This window comes from Myotis lucifugus, unplaced genomic scaffold, assembly GCF_000147115.1.
Source record: "Myotis lucifugus unplaced genomic scaffold, Myoluc2.0 scaffold_7, whole genome shotgun sequence".
NCBI lineage: Eukaryota > Metazoa > Chordata > Mammalia > Chiroptera > Vespertilionidae > Myotis > Myotis lucifugus.
The window spans coordinates 16,291,112-16,308,207 of NW_005871055.1; the positions used below are offsets into that span (position 1 = coordinate 16,291,112).

General features: G+C 36.8%; 1 protein-coding gene across 9 annotated transcripts in view; it reads left to right on the top strand.

Annotated features, from left to right (window-relative positions):
- PDS5B (PDS5 cohesin associated factor B) overlaps positions 1-17,096 on the top strand; it is a 238,784-nt gene that overhangs the window by 166,468 nt on the left and 55,220 nt on the right. For all 9 annotated transcript variants that reach the window (XR_002827660.1, XM_014449724.2, XM_023748999.1 and 6 more), the window contains 4 exons: positions 2,336-2,459; positions 4,882-5,040; positions 13,407-13,475; positions 14,776-14,912. Coding sequence is in view for 8 of the 9 variants with exons in the window: in XM_014449724.2 (XP_014305210.1) it covers positions 2,336-2,459; positions 4,882-5,040; positions 13,407-13,475; positions 14,776-14,912 (489 nt within the window). In the remaining variant the exon portion in view is untranslated. The remainder of the gene's footprint in view (positions 1-2,335; positions 2,460-4,881; positions 5,041-13,406; positions 13,476-14,775; positions 14,913-17,096) is intronic.

Genomic DNA, 17,096 nt, shown 5'->3' on the forward strand with positions numbered 1-17,096 from the left:
CCAGTTCCGGGTGGATGTTATTCAATTCAGCTGTTTCTTCTATCTGCTCCATGAGAAGGCGCTGGACCTGTCTGCCTATTTGGCTGCCATTTTTGTCTCCCCCGCGACAAACTTTTTAGGCTCCCACAGCTGAGAAGGCTGGAGTCTCGGAGTTTGTGGGTTCTCACATGAGTCAGCTGGTCCCTGGCCAGTGTAGCTGTAGGGTCCCAGGTGGTGTCCGAGGTCTCCCCAGGTAGAGGTGAGGCTGGGCTCCCTGGGAGAGATTTCAGCGGTACTAGAGGCTGCCCGGCTAGGGGAGCCTGGTCCGCCAGTCCCCAACAGTCCTGCGGAATAACTGTCCCTCACTCACACATACACACATGCCTCACATGTCCATCACTCACACTCTTCCTCACTGCCGTCCTGTTGGCCACCATCTTGGATTTCTATTTTTGTATTATATATTTTTCCATACAAACAATTGTAAACCTGCTTTTGCTCACTCCATATATTACATTTGGGTCTTTTTATGTATTTCACTTCTGTGCTCATTGTGTTTATATTTTCTTCTTACTTTCTTGAGCATATGGAGCATATTTATAATGGCTGGGTTGATGTCTTTGCTAATTCCATCACCTGTGCCATTTCTAGACCTGTTTGTATTGATTAATTTTCTCCTGGTTATAAATGACAAGGTTGGCTGGTGGAAACATGAAATATTACCAGCCCTGTGTGTAAGGGCTTTTTTTGGCCTACAGCTTTTCAATGTTCTTTTCCTGGTACTCATGCATGGCATTGCTCATTATTTAGCCAGAGACTTGGGGCTATCCCTCTTGGGATGCCCAGAACTCAAGCTCTCTTTCACTCTTTGTAGCTCCCTGCTCTGTGGTATTCTGCCACATAAAGTATAGCTCCCTTGGCCTCCGTTAACCTCCTGTCTCTGTTTCCCTCAAGGCCATGTGACCGATAGGCTCTATTCTGGTTACTTCTGTTTGCACTACAGTCTGGAAACTACCTCTATGCAGTATGTGGGAGCAGATTTAGGGCTCTTCTAGTTTCTCATCTTTTAGGGCCCAGTGTCTGAAACCTTTAACATATTGTATCTTGTTTTCTACTTGTTTAAGATAGAGTAAATACAGTCTCAGATATACTGTCATAATCTAAAGCAGAAGTCCTCTCAGAATAATTTAATTTGTATTTTTTTAAAATAAGTGAAGGTAAACATCCTTTCACATATCATGGGGCAGTTTGTCTAGCTTTTTTTGAAGAGCTTTCTACTCTTTATATCCAACCATTTTTCCATGAGATTGTTGGTCTTTTCATTCTCTATTTGTGGAAGGACTTTACGTGTTAAGGATTTTAATCCCTTCTCTCTAATATGAAATGCACAATTTCCCATCAATTTGTCATGTGTCTTTTTAGCATATTTTGCTGTTGATATCTTTTCTGAGACTTTATTATGATTGTGATGCATTATTGTCTCTCTGATTTCTTAGTACTGGAGAATTGGGTTGGTATTAGGCAAGGAGGAGGATTCAGAAGTTTATCTCACTCTGATTTTTTGAAAAATGGTTGAGCTAAGAAGTTCTGACTTAGTATCTATATTAAGTTTTTGTGTAGTATAATGATATGATACATGAATGTTTTTCTAGGTAGCTACATGATTCACTCCCTAACTCCCTCAGAACTCTGCTCAATTAACTTTATCAGAAAGGTCTTCTGTAATCACCCTATTTGAAATGTTAACACTCTTACATATTTCTATCCTCTGTTTATTTTCCTCTACAGCAGTTATCACAATTTGACATGACACATATTTTGCTAATTTATGTATTATCATTTGTGTTGTTCCCAATATGCTGGTATCATGAAGGCAAGGATTTTGGACTTTTAATACTGCCTGGCACATAGTAAGCACTCAATTTGTTTTGGTTAAATAATCAAACTTCCCTTTATATAGATTGTTCTGGGACCAATTGAAAGATGAACTGGAGAGAAAGGGAAACTTCCGAAAGAAGGAACAATTAGGTCCAACAATTAGGTCCCTTTACAGTAGTCTTATATGTAAGGTGGCAGGTTAGCTGGAATGATAGCAGTGAGGATAAAAGAGAAAAGACTAGTAGGACTCACATTAAACATCATTCTTATTTGTATTTGTAATTGTTAAGTAAAAAGGAAAATATTTGTATTTGGGTTGTATTTTTAATATAGATATTAATAAAGCAAAAGTATAGATGATTGAAAGTGATGTGACTTTTTTGTTCTTACAAAATGTTACTTTAAAAATGTAAACATTAAAGTGCCTAGTGGAAGTCATGCTGATTTTTGTGATTTACTTTCTTCTTCTTTTTTTTAGAGCTTTGCTTCCTGTTTTACATCACAAATCTAAAAAAGGACCTCCCCGTCAAGCCAAATATGCTATTCATTGTATCCATGCAATATTTTCTAGTAAAGAGACCCAGTTTGCACAGATATTTGAGGTAAAGAGAAAAAGAATTTTTATTTCATATGTTATAGTTAAAAAAACAAATACTAATGATTTTATAGAATACAGAATGTTCGCATTTGGAGATACATCATTTTATAGTATACAGTAAGTCTTCAACTTTATTGATGGGTTATGCTAAGTTAAGTGAAATGGTGTATAACAAAAACAATTAAAAAAAACAACAACAATTTTACCATTGGCTGATTGATATAAACAAGAGTTAAGTTCCTGTGGCATCTCAAGAAAATGACATTATTCGAGTACCTGCTGTATGTTTAGAATTGCATCAGTATAATTGCTATTAATGAATGCTTTGTGCCAACTAAAATTTAGATATCAAACAATTGTATAATATTTTTGACATTTATTTATATTTATACATTGTATATTATATTTATACCTTATACATTGTATTTATACCAATACATGTAGTATTAGGAAACCTTTATTAATAATGTAATCCTCTTACTGTCACATATAAGGTTGGCTGGCTTTCTGAAAAAAGGTTTCATAGAAATATGTGACCTTTATGAGGTTACTAATAATACAGGCTCTGGCCATTAATTTTGCTTTTTCAGAAATGATTTTATCATTTTATTGTGGAAAATGTTCACACTACTATAATAAACTAATTGAAACTAATTTACACTATCAGATTTTTGTCTATAATATAAACAGCAAGCTGGAATTTATGTGCAGTGGAAGTATTGAGGGAAGTCATCAAGAATAGCAAAAAGTACATTCATGTAAATATACTATTTTTAAAAATCCTCACCCGAGGATATTTTTTCCATTGATTTTTAGAGAGAGTAGAAGGGAGGGAGGAGGGCGAAAGCAAGATGGACATCACATACCCCGACTGGGTTAGGGATGGAACCTGCAACCTAGGTATCTGCTCTTGACTGGAAATTGAACCTGTGACCTTTTGGGCCAAGGGCTGACACTCTAACCACTGAGCCAAAGGGGCCAGAGCTAAATATACATTTGATTAAATGAAGCTTTATATTGCCCTGATATGTTGGGAAAGAACAGTTCTGTATTGTTTTTTCAAACTTAAGATATCTTGGTGTTCAGTATGGGAGGATAGAGCATCAATTCTTCATTAAAATCTGTTACGGCCATAGCCAGTTTGGCTCAGTGGATAGAGCGTTGGCCTGAGGACCAAAGGTTCCCAGGTTCGATTCCAGTCAAGGTAACGTACCTTGGTTGCAGGCTCCTCCCCTGCCCAGGCCCCGGTAAGAGCGCTTGCAGGAGGCAACCAATGTGTTTCTCTCACATGTTTCTCTCTTTCCCTCTCTCTTTTACTCTCCCCAAAAATCAATAGAAAAAAATATCCGCAGGTGATGATTAACAAAAAAAAACACCTGTTATGAAAATTTCTAATAGCTAGTCTATTCACTTTTTTCACATCAAAAGATACAAAACAAATATCCAAATAGTAAAAAGTTTTGTGCTGCACCCCACTCCTGTATCCCCAGCCACCTAGTTCCCTTTCTCAGAGGCAACCAATGTTATCAGTTTCTAATGTACTTTTTTGGAGAGGTTTTATTCATATACAAATAATATAAATACAGACATACACATTTTGTCTCCTACTCTATAGCAGTGATAGCATACTATAGTCACTCTTATGAATATTTGATTTTTAAAATTTAGCAATACATTTTATATATCATTCTGTATATGAGGAGCTTCATCCTTTTTCACTACAAAATGCATATTATTGGTTGGGTTTCCTGTCAGAAAAATGAAATAATTTTATTAGTTAGAAATGCAGTATTTGATGCTATGAAAATCCACAAGAAATGCATGTGACTATACATAATAAAAGCTTTTTCTTGCTCCTGAAAAAGACCATTAGGCTGTTTGGATTGCATTCTGACCAGTGGCTTAGGCACACTAACTCTTTTTGATTAATGGCTTCCCTTTAAGTCCCACTGAATCCTTGCTGTTCAGCCAGCCAGTGAGTAAGGAGGGAGAATATGGAGAAGACACATTGAGCATACCTGCCTCAGTGTAGGCATGACATACCTCAGTTTTACTCCCATTCTGTTAACCAGACTTATTCACATATCCTCATCTAACTATAGGAGGCTGCACCTATAGTCAGGAAGTAGAAAAGAAGAGGATATTGGTGAGCCCAGCTATCTCTAACATATTCATATATGTGGTCATTAAATATATGATTTTTTGTGCTGAAATGTTTCTTTACCTACCTCTAAATATGACGTGAGCAAAACCAAAAATATTTAAACGTTACTTTCTAGACATAAATAACATAGTGAGCAGTTGAGATTGAGCAGCCTTAGCATATTACACTTTGATTGGTTGAATGGATGACCAGACACTTAGCGTATTAAGCTTTTATTATATAGGATTTATAAAGTTGGATATATTCCTTTCCTCATTTTCAGCCTCTGCATAAGAGCCTAGATCCAAGCAATCTGGAACATCTTATAACCCCATTGGTTACTATTGGTCACATTGCTCTCCTTGCACCTGATCAATTTGCTGCTCCTTTGAAGTCTTTGGTAGCTACTTTCATTGTGAAAGATCTTCTCATGAATGATCGGGTAAGTTATTTATATCCTTTAGACTCGTGTTCTTCATAATGTTATCTTCTAAAATTTTATATAGCAAAGAGAAGTGAAATGACATAACACTTCCACTTGGCTGCCTTATTTTAGGTTTTCTTATCTTATGCTATCTCTCCATTATAAGTAAAACAACATTGAAACATCTCTTTAGTTGAGCCAAGTCATGTAATCTGAAATACATTCCTTGATAACTACAAAATATCACCTGATTCTGTTTTCAACTTTACAAGGATTTAATTTTTTATGACATCTCTTTTTTAAAATGTGAAGACTGACAAGCTTGTTCACAGTATGGTTGTCATGACAGTAGTTGTTCCTTTCCCTATATACAATAGAGAATTAATTAAGAGAGCTCTGAGAGGAAACATTGGGAAAGAAAGAATGATCTTGTCTGTCTTCCATTTGTGAGTACAGTTGTCCCCCATCATCTGCAATTGCGTTTTTTTCCATTTCAGTTACCCATACTCAGTTGCATTCTGAAAATATTAAATAGAAAATTCCAGAAATAACCAATTTGTAAGTTTCAAATCTTTCACCTTTCTGAGTAGCCTGTTGAAATATCTTGCTGTCCTGTCTTGCCCGGGATGTGAATCATCCCTTTGTCCAGCGTCTCCATGTGGTACATACAGAACAATAAGATATTTTGGGAGATTGAGAAAGTAACCACATTCACATAACTTCTGTCACAGTATATTGTTACAATTGTTTTTTTTATTAGTTACGAGAGGCCCGGTGCATGAAATTTGTGCAGAGGGGTGTCCCTCAGCCCGGCCTACACCCTCTGCAATCCGGGACCGCTGGCTCCTAACCACTTGCCTATCTGCCTGCCTGATCGCCCCTAACTGCCTCTGCCTGCCAGCCTGATGCCCTAACGGCTCCCCTGCTGGCCTGATCTCACCCTAACTGCTCCCCTGCCAGCCTGATCGCCCCCTAACTGAGCCTCAGGCCGCTGGGGAGCAGCAGGCTGGCCCTGGGTGGCTGGGCAGCCACCATCTCTGGCTTTCCTGAGCCTCAGGCCGGCCCTGGCAGGGCTGCCACCATCCACGGCTTGCCTGAGCCTCAGGCAGCCACTGCGGCTTTGTCTGGAAGGATGTCCGGATGGTCATCCGGAATATGCCTGGTCTAATTAGCATACTACCCTTTTATTCGTACAGATTGTTGATATCTTACAGTGCCTGATATATAAATTAAACTTTATCATGGGTGTTATGTTCAGGAAAAAACAGATATTTAGGGTAGGACAAAAGTAGGTTTACAGTTTTGAGTATGTGAAACAGAGTTTATATTATTATTTATTAATTATTATATTATTTTCCATGCAAACAACTGTGGACCTACTTTTGCCCCAGCCTATATGCTAGCCACTATTCACATATAGCTATTTAAATTTTGTTTAAATAAACTAACTATAATTATAAATATGTTCACACATCTCAAGTGCTCAGTAGCCACATACGAATAGTATTAGCACAGAACATCTCCACCATCTCAGAGAGTTCTATTGGACAGTTGCTCTAGAAACTTTCTTGTTTTAATTTTCACATTTAACTCTAGTACACTTGGAATTGATTTTTGTATATGGTTTGAGATAGATGTCCAGATTCATTTTTATTTCCATCTGACTCAGCACCATTTATTGATGACTTTCTTCCCTGCTGCTTTAAAAAAAATACATGAAATTCATATGACATAAATTAGCTATTTTAAAGTATACAATTCAAGTAGCATTTAGTACAGTACATTCACTGTGTTGTACAATCACCATGTTTATCTAGTTCCATTTTCATTAAGTAGTCACTCCCTAAATATTTCCTCCTGCCTCTGGCAACCACCAATCTTTTTGTCCAAATGGATTTACCTGTTCTGAATATTTCCTATAAAGAAAATCATACAATATGTGACCTTGTGTCTAATTTTTAATGTTTTTGAGGTTCATCTTCATTGTAGCATGTATCAGTGCTTCATTTCATTTTATGGATGAATAATATTCTTTTGTATGTGTTTACCACAATTTGTTTATGCATTCCTTCATTGTTGGACATTTGGATTGTTTCCACCTTTTGAATTTATAATTCACTATTGTGAATAGTGCTGCTATGAATTTTGTGTCTGAGTATTTGTTTGCATATCTAATTTTAGTTCTTTGGAGTACATATCTAAGAGTAGATTTGCTGGATTATATGGTAATTTTGTTTTAACTTTTGAGGAACTGCTGAACTGTTTTCACAATGGCTACACCATTTTACCTTCCCCACCAGCAGTGTACGAAAGTTTTAATTTCTTAACATCCTTACCAAGTTGTTTTTTTTTTGTTAATTTGATTATAGCCGTCCTGCTGAATATGAAGTGGTATCTAATTGTGGTTTTGATTTGCATTTTCTAATGGCTAATGAAATTGGGCATCTAATGTGCTTTGTACCTATTTCTGTATCTTTTTTGGAGGAATGACTATTCATATCTTTTGACCTTTTATTGCTTTATTTATCTTTTTGTTGAGTTGTAATAGGTCTTTATATATTCTAGATACAAGTCTCTTATCAGATATATGATTTGCAAATATTTTCTCTCATTCTGTAGATTGTCTTTTCACTTCTTCAAGTTCTTTAATTTTTAAAAATTGATATATACATCATTATATTAGTTTTAGATGTCAACATAATGATTCAGTATTTGTATGTATTGTGAAATGATCAGCACAGTAATTATTTTTCTGTGGTGAGAACTTATGATATCTATTCTGTTAGCAGTTTTCAAATATATAATACAAATATAATAACATATAATATAAATAGATAAAAATATGAAATATGTAAATATAAAATATATAACATGCAAATGTAAATATAAAAATATAAAATGTGTACATATAAAAATATATTCAGTGACTTATTTATATTATAACTGTAAGGTTGTACCTTTTGATCCGATTCACCTGTCCCTCACCCCCTGCTCTTGCAACTACCAATCTGTCCTCTGTATCTAAGTTGGGTTTTTGTTGTTATTGTTATTGGGGTTATGTTTTGTTTCTGTTTTTTTTTAGATTTCACATGTAAGAGAGATCATATGTTAAAAATTAACACAGGTAGACTATGGCTTACATATTCATATAAACACATAAAGGAAGCACCTGCCAAAGGAGTTGTTTTATTGTTGTTTTCAGGACAAAAGATAAACTTTAGGTACTGAGAATTGAATTTACAGTGACAGCCTGGAAATTAAATTAAGGTGACAAAAATGCTGATCCCAATCTTGGAAGCGTTGAGATCCTATTTTACCCACAGCTGATAATGTGTGGTTTCTAGAAGCAGCCTATGAAATAGAAACCAAATACCAGCTCAGATAACCCTCTGGCAACAGGACAGGTATCTCTAAAATCCAGCAGGCAAATACCCCAAACTCATAGAGCTGAAAATTTAGATAAAGCTTAAAAAGCAGTTCTTTGGTTGAGAAGTACCTTCAAAGTATAAAGTGGAAAAAATGAAAGTGGAATCACAGTAGACATATTCTGCTAAAATTTCTGAACTAAGGATGTCAAAAAGTCCCCATGAGGCAACCTACCAAAAAAAAAAAAAGAATCAGATTAACTTTAGATTTCTCAGCTGCAAGACTACATTTCAAAAAAACAATTTTGTAAATTTTCTGTCGCCATTTTGAGTTACTCAAAGATATACTCCACTAAAATATTTAATTCACAAGAAAAAATTCAGTCTTCATAAATTATTACAAATAGAAAAAATAAACTGAAAGGTTATCCTGATAATACCAATAGACTGGCAGATGGGTTCAAAAATCCTATATAATAAAAGCCTAGGTGATGTCACATCCTCGCACGACGTCATCACAAGATGGCCACCACAAGATGGCCAGCAGGGGAGGGCAGTTGTGGGCAATGAGGCTGGCAGGGGAGGGCAGTTGGGGGTGACCAGGCCAGCAGGGAAGGGCAGTTGGGTGTGACCAGGCCAGCAGGGGAGTGGTTAGGTGGCGATCAGGCTGGCAAGCAGAAGCCATTAGGGGTAATCAGGCAGGCAGGTAGGCGAGCGGTTAGGAGCCAGCAGTCCCAGATTGTGAGAGAGATGTCTGACTGTCGGTTTAGGCCTGAACCCACCAGGATTGGGCCTAAACAGTCGGACATCCCCCAAGGGGTCCCAGATTGGAGAGGGTGCAGGCACGGCTGAGGGACACACCCCCCTGCATTAATTTTGTGCACCGGGCCCCTAGTAATAAAATAAAAACCAACAGATGCAACTAAACTAATGAGAGACAAAATCTAAAAATAATAGGAAGGAAAAATATATCAGTCAATATGAAAAGCATTAAACAGAATATGGATTTAAATTGGATACTGATGTAATAAACAAGAAATTCATGTAGTGTCCAAAAAATTTTGTACCACAATAAGATATAAAATCTATGGACATTTATGCAACTAGCAGAATAATATCTAAATAAACCAAAACAAAAATGATTTTGGAAAAAAGGTTAAAATGTACATCATCACAGCAGAAAACTTGGGAAAAAAAGATTAAGATGAAATGAAAAAATGTACATGTACAAATATAAGGAATATATAGAAATAAAATATTAAAGGATTAGAAAATATTTAAAACTGACATCTTTCAGAAATATGATTAAAAAGAGTTTAGCAAGAAAGATGGATATAAAATCAAAGCTACAAAATAATTGCCCAAATTAACCGTAAACATAAAACCTAATTTTAACCAAAGTACCTAACAAAGTTGTACAATAGAACTTGTAAAATTTTCTTTACAGAGAAAATTGTAAAACTTTCGTGAAAGACATCTCGTGGATAAGCAGACTGACAAAGCAATGAAAAAGAATAGAGGGGTCTGGTAGGTGTGCTCAGTGGTTGAATATTGACCCATGAACCAGGAGGTTATGGTTTGATTCCTAGTCAGGGCACATGCCTGGGTTTAGGGCTCAATCCCCAGTAGCTGGCATGCCAGGAAGCAGCCAATCAATGATTCTCTCTCTGTCTCCCGTATTTTCTCTGAAATCAATAAAAACATTTTTTTAAAAAATTTTAATAGAAGCAATATCTGATATGAGTAGTAGCATTGCAGATGACTGAAAGGAGAGATTTTTCAATAAATTGTGTTATTCTATGGGAAGTAAAAAGAAATGGAATCCTTAAATCACAGCATACAGAGAAAGCAATCAATTCCAAATAGATTGAATTTTTAGGCCATGTTAAAAACCTTAAAAGTTTTAAAACAACATACAGGGGACTGTTTTTATGACATTGAAATAGGAAAGAATTTTTTTAAAAAGATGTAAAAAAAATTAACTACAAAAAGAATGGCCAATTTAGCTACATTTTAATTGATAACTTTTGTTCAAAGAACACCATAAAGGGAGTAAAAGACACACCATAAATGAGATTTTATGAAGGTATTGCAACATGTACCTGAGAAAAGTATTAATATGTGTAAAGATTACCTCTGAAAAAAAGACATCAAAATGATTTTGGAAAGGAGGCAACATGAAATTGGTGACTAGACATAAAAACTTAACTAGAGGCCCAGTGCACTAAATTCATGCACAGGTAAGGTCCTTAGGCCTGGCCAGTGATCAGGGCCAATCAGGTTCCCCACCTCCCCGCCTCCCCCTTCCCTCACCACCTATGCGCCATCACCGCTGGTCGCCCACCATGTTCTGTGCAGCCCCCTGGAGGTCAGCGTACGTCATTTCGAGCAAGCAAACTCCCAGTCGAACTCCCTAGGGGGCAATTTGCATATTAGCCTTTTATTATATAGGATTAATAACCAGGAAAATGCAAATTAAAACTATAATGAGACACTCCATCAATCAGATGGGAGAAATTAAGAAGTATGACAAGAATTGGTGTTATATACTGCCTATAGGAGGAAAATAAGTTTTAACCATTTTGAAAAATATTTTGATAATAAAATTAAATGCATGTACACACTGCGATTCATCAGTTTCACTCGTGTGAATATAACCTAGAGAAATTCTTGCCAATAGTATCAGGATGCCTCTATAAGAACATTTATAGGAAAGAAATGGAAATATTCCAAATGTCCATTAAGAGAATAAATAGAGTTATTTTGCGTGATATAACACAGAATAACAAATGAATGAACTACAGTTAGATTTAATAACAAGGACTATTCTAAGAAACAAATGTGTAATAAAAGCAAGTCACCTAGAATATATACAGTATAACATAGCTTATGAGCTTCAAGAACTAGCAAAACTAAACAAGTATGCTGTTTAGAGAGATATATTCGGTAAAGTGGTGTTTTGTTTTAGTTGGGAAATAATAAACCCAAAATTCAACACAGTGCTTATCTAAGGCAGAAAAAATACAGGAAGGTTTGGCGAGTAATAAAACCAGGTACTAACAGTTCATAGGTGTTCATTGTTGTATTATAAAACAAGTGATACAAATGTTATATACATACAGGGGTGGGCAAAAGTAGGATTATGGTTGTATGTGGAACACAGAGTTTATTTTTGTGTTACTATTATTGTATTATCTGTATTATAACTGTAAACCTACTTTTGCTCAACCCTGTATATTCCTTTGTATAAATATAACATAAAATAAAACAAATAAATGAATTTAAAAAGGTGAAAGTTCTGTATCTGACAAGACCTGACTAGGTTGTCTTGAACCTATATCCCCACTGGAACAAATAAAAAGAATGGACAAAATATTTTTAAAAATCAGTTTGAAGGCAACAGACACCAAAGCAATGAGATTTGGCAGGGCAAAGTTTCTAAAGCAGTGATTCTCAACCTGTGGGTCGCAACCCTTTTGGCGGTCGAACGACCCTTTCACAGGGGTCGCCTAAGACCATTCTGCATATCAGATATTTACATTATGATTCATAACAGTAGCAACATTACAGTTATGAAGTAGCAATGAAAATAATTTTTTTAAATATATTTTATTGATTTTTTACAGGGAGGAAGGGAGAAGGATAGAGAGCTAGAAACATCGATGAGAGAGAAACATCGATCAGCTGCCTCCTGCACACCCCCCACTGGGGATGTGCCCACAACCAAGGCACATGCCCTTGACCGGAATCGAACCTGGGACCCTTCAGTCCGCAGGCCGATGCCCCATCCACTGAGCCAAACTGGTTAGGTCGCAATGAAAATAATTTTATGGTTGGGTCACAACATGAGGAACTGTATTTAAAGGGCCAGAAGGTTGAGAACCACTGTGAGATGAGAAATAAAGAGATTTGAGTTTGGTGCTCTGATGTTTTTTCTTATACACGTGATAGCTTATACACATGATAGCTGACTTTGAAGATGAAAGGCTGAGAGGTTGATAAATATTTTCATCACTGTTACCGAGCTGAAAGAAAAAAAAAATTACAACTATGAGCCCAATAAAGAGTAGAGCCCTTGTTAAACACCCTAAATTTTAAAGTGGATGATGTTTGCAGAGTTTGCCTTCTGGATCCTGTTGTCAGAGGGTTTGATTTCTGTTTCCTAGACTGCCTTTAGAATTAACACACATGAGCTGGGAGTAAAAATGGGATCTGCAGGCTTCCAACGTTGGGTTCAGCGTTTCTGTCACCTTAACTCAATTTCCTGGCTGCCACTCTAAATTCACATCTTTCATTAGCTGCAGTTTATCATTTCAAGTTTTTTCTGTGATTGTCCTGGGGCGGGGGGGGGGGGGGGGGAAGACCCTCCTTATTTGGCAGGTGTTTCTTTTCTGTGCTTGTAGGGAGACAAACCTTCTAGCTCTGTTAATTTTTTACTGTATATTTTGTTTTGTTTTTTTCCAAAAATTTTCTATAATTTGGTCTCCTATTGGGCCTCTTTTGTTTTTTTGCTCTTTGTGACTGTGTGTGTGTGTGTGTGTGTGTGTGTGTGTGGCCATTTTGGTGGGACTTAGCTATGAAAATACTAATGCTTTTTTTTTGTTACCTTCAAATGCAAACCTTTTCAATTTTTCCCCTGCTCAAGGTTCTTTGTGTATGCCTTTTCCCTTATTTAAGAATTACACTTTATGGTTTCGTTGATTTTATCCTAGACCTTGCCAAGCTGCCTTAAATAATTGAATCAGTCTCAAAACGGGTTTTTATAGGAGTGTATGTAGGATGTTAAAGTCAATCCACCTCCACGCAGAGAGACCCAACTGATGAGGATGTATAAGTGCTGAATGTGGATGCTAGTGAGTTATGCCTTTCAGCCTTTTTGAGTAATAGGGTTAGAAAGGTGTGTTTTTTTTCACCTACATATAATAACTGTCACTCCAGAAGATACAGATTTCATTCATTCACTATATATTAAACATGAGAAATCATGTTCACATTGTAAAGTCCTTAATTTTTGTTTAGCTTCCAGGAAAAAAGACAACTAAGCTTTGGGTTCCAGATGAAGAAGTTTCTCCTGAAACAATGGTCAAAGTGAGTAATATATATATAGATTTATTTATTTAGATATATTTAATATATTTTTAATATAGGTGTTAAAATTTCTATTCCCGTTACTAAGATGGCTATTAAAATCATTCGAGTTTTTATATTTATAGTATGACATTAACCCATGTACTGTGAGTATAAGGCAATGATGAGAAACCTAAGGCCTTGAGGGCAGCTGCATGTAATCTAATTTGAGAAGAAAAAAAAAAAGAGTTTTTAAACTACCTCCATGTTGCTGCTGCTTAGATATCAACCATTAAATGGCAAAAGACAATGCTGGTTTTCTTATGTACATCTGCTGTTCAGTAAAAATGGTAATTCAGGTTTGAAGACTCTTTATCTTTCCCAAAGGACTTGATAAAACTTTTTATTTTGATTTTTTTTGTAGACTTCACCTCAATGCGCTGCCCAAGATGTGAAGGCCATGAACAAATACAATAAATATTGTTGTTTTTCTAGTTGTAATTTCTTATAAATCTTTTTGGAAGGGGTGTTTATGTTTCATATTATTAACTACTTTATCACATTATTCCAGCTTCAGATTCTGATAGAGACCTTTAGAGCATCCCTTCCTTTATCATTGAATGATGCTTGATTCTTTCAAGTTCCAGTATAAATCTGTTTTCTTAGCATTGGTTTCAAGCAGCAGTTTTGTACGGTTGAGCAGCACTGACTGGAAGGCTGGTCACCTGCACTTAAGTTCATAATTACTAAATGGAACAGGAAAGGCATTTTAAGGGGGACTGGAACATGCCACTGCAGAAGACAAGACCCACTCAGTCCCTGTGACTTAGAGCTGTAAAAAGCTAAGATAATGTGTGAAGAAAAGAAGAAGTAATATGCGTCCCTTCAAAAAGGGTTGTTGCAAATAACTTAGGTACTTCGTAATTATAAAAACAGTACAAATGTGAGGTGGTATCATCTCTTAGACACAAAAGATTGAATATAATTTATAGTTTGGAACTTAACTTTTTTGCCTAGCATAGTTAGTATGATTTTACTGAGGGTTATAAAGTGTAGAGGCTATGTTGAGGAAAATGAAAATCACACACACACAAAGTCTTTTGTTAAATCATTCATTTGTCAGTTACCTAGGAGGTGAGGCATGTTTAATTTTAAACATTCAGAGTTATCTTCATAGACATAGAAAAGAATAATTCCTTTTTCTTTTCCTTTTTTCCCCTTTAAAAGGCATCGATTAAAAACATATTTTTTAAATTAAGCTTGATACAGAATTTCTTTAAAATGTAGCAATGTTTTACTTGTGAATTTGTCTTTTAAATAGATACAGGCGATTAAAATGATGGTTCGATGGCTACTTGGAATGAAGAATAATCACAGTAAATCAGGAACTTCTACTTTAAGATTGCTAACAACAATATTGCATAGTGATGGAGACTTGACAGAACAGGGGAAAATTAGGTATAAATTACTATTTTAAGTTATTTGGATTGCATAGTATTTCAACATCTGTAATCATTGCTTGGTTCAGTTTCTTTTAAAAAATAATTATTGCTTTGTATGTATGCCTATATTTTTATTGTAATATGCTTTTGTACAGTGGTTATTTGTGCAAGGTACCACTATATACACTAATTATTTTAAACAAAACATCTTCATATATTCATAGCTATATTCAAAGTTTTGAAAAGCTAATTATAAGATGTTAGTGTACCAATAAGTACCTGATATTTTATGTTCTTGTTAATTAATGTCTAAAGGGAAAAAAGCAGACTGGGTATAAGACAGTTTATTGAATCGATTCCAGAAGTATAAATATGTACAAATTTTAAAAAAATACTTGATGTAAATTATTTAAAACACGTACTTTTTTGTTTTGTTTTGCTTAAAAGATATAGAATAGTGACTGGAAACAGACGCTTGATCCTAGATTCAAACTCTGGCACCATCACTTACTATTAAAGGGATCCCTTACCAAGTTACTTTAACCTCTCTGTACCTCAGTTTCCTCATAGAGAATAATTATATATACCCTGTCTCACCTAGCTATTATGATGATTAAATAAGTTAGTATATTTAAGGTATTTAAAACACTGCCCAGCACATAGTATTTAGAAGAACTGATGATGGTAGTGGTTATTATGACAAGGTTAGCTAAAATTTAGAAATTTGTCTTCTGTGTTATTTATTGACTTGTTTTGGTAATAAATGTAAGAGAATAACTTTTCTCTTAATATATCTAGTGCCCTCTTGCAGCCTGGGACCCCTCGGGGGTGACCACTTGCTGGCTTAGGCCTGCTCCCGAGGGGATTGGGCCTAAGATGGCAATCAGACATCCCTCTGGCAGCCCGGCAGCCATCGGAGGATGTCCATTTGCCAGCGGGGAGCAGACCTAAGCTGCAGTCAGACATCCTTAGCGCTGCTGAGGAGGCAGGAGAGGCTCCCACCACCACTGCTGTACTGGCAGCCATCAGCCTGGCTTGTGGCTGAGCAGAGCTCCCCACTGTGAGAGTGCACTGACCACCAGAGGGCAGCTCCTGCATTGAGCGTCTGCCCCCTGGTGGTCAGTGTGTGTCATAGTGACCAGTCATTCCCAGTCTTTCTGCTGTTAGGGTCAGTTTGCATATTACCCTTTTACTGTATAGGATAGAGGCCTGGTGCACGGGTGGGGGCCGGCTGGTTTGCCCTGAAGGGTGATCCGGATCAGGGTGGGGGTCCCGCTTGGGTGCCAGGCCAGCCTGGGTGAGGGGCTGATGGCTGTTTGCAGCTGGTCACACCCCCTTCAGGGTGGGGGTCCCCACTGGGGTGCCTGGCCAGTCTGGGTGAGGGGCTGAGGGCCGTTTTCAGACTGGTGGGCGACTGAAGCTCCCAGTCTCTTTTTTTTTCTTTTTTTTTTTTTATTCTGGGATTTATTTACCTTCTATAGCTGTCACTGGAGCTGAGAGTCGGCTCCAGCTCTGAGGCCATTGCCGGCTGAAAGCAGGTATCTGGGTTTGTTTAGCTTCTATAATTGAAACTCTGTTGCCATCACTGGCGCTCTAAGCTCTGAGGCCCCGGCTGGCTGAAAGCAGGTATCTGGGTTTGTTTAGCTTCTATAATTGAAACTCTGTTGCCATCACTGGCGCTCTAAGCTCTGAGGCCCCGGCTGGCTGAAAGCAGGTATCTGGGGTTTGTTTAGCTTCTATAATTGCAACATTGTTGCTTCCGGAGCTCAGAGCTGGGCCGTGGCAGGCGGGGAACCTTGGCTTCCTCCATCACTGGAGCAAGCAAGCCTCCTGCTTGCTTCAGCTGCGTGGCTGCCAGCCGCCATCTTTGTTGGCAGTTAATTTGCATATCCTGCTGATTAGCCAATGGGAAGCGTAGTGGAGGTATGGTTAATTACCATGTTTGTCTATTATTAGATAGGATATTCCAGTGTTCAGGATTTACATAATAATTGGAGAAGAACGTTTTAGTCTAGTATTAATACATTTTTATCTGTTAAATTTATTAATTACATTATTAATGTGCATATTTAGATCTTTCACCTGTTATTTTTCATGGTATTCCTTAACAAAATTAAATGTGTACTTGAATTATGCAAATGTACATGACTTACATTGGTTGTGCATTTTTAAAGAAGGCTTTAGAAAGAAATCTGGTCTT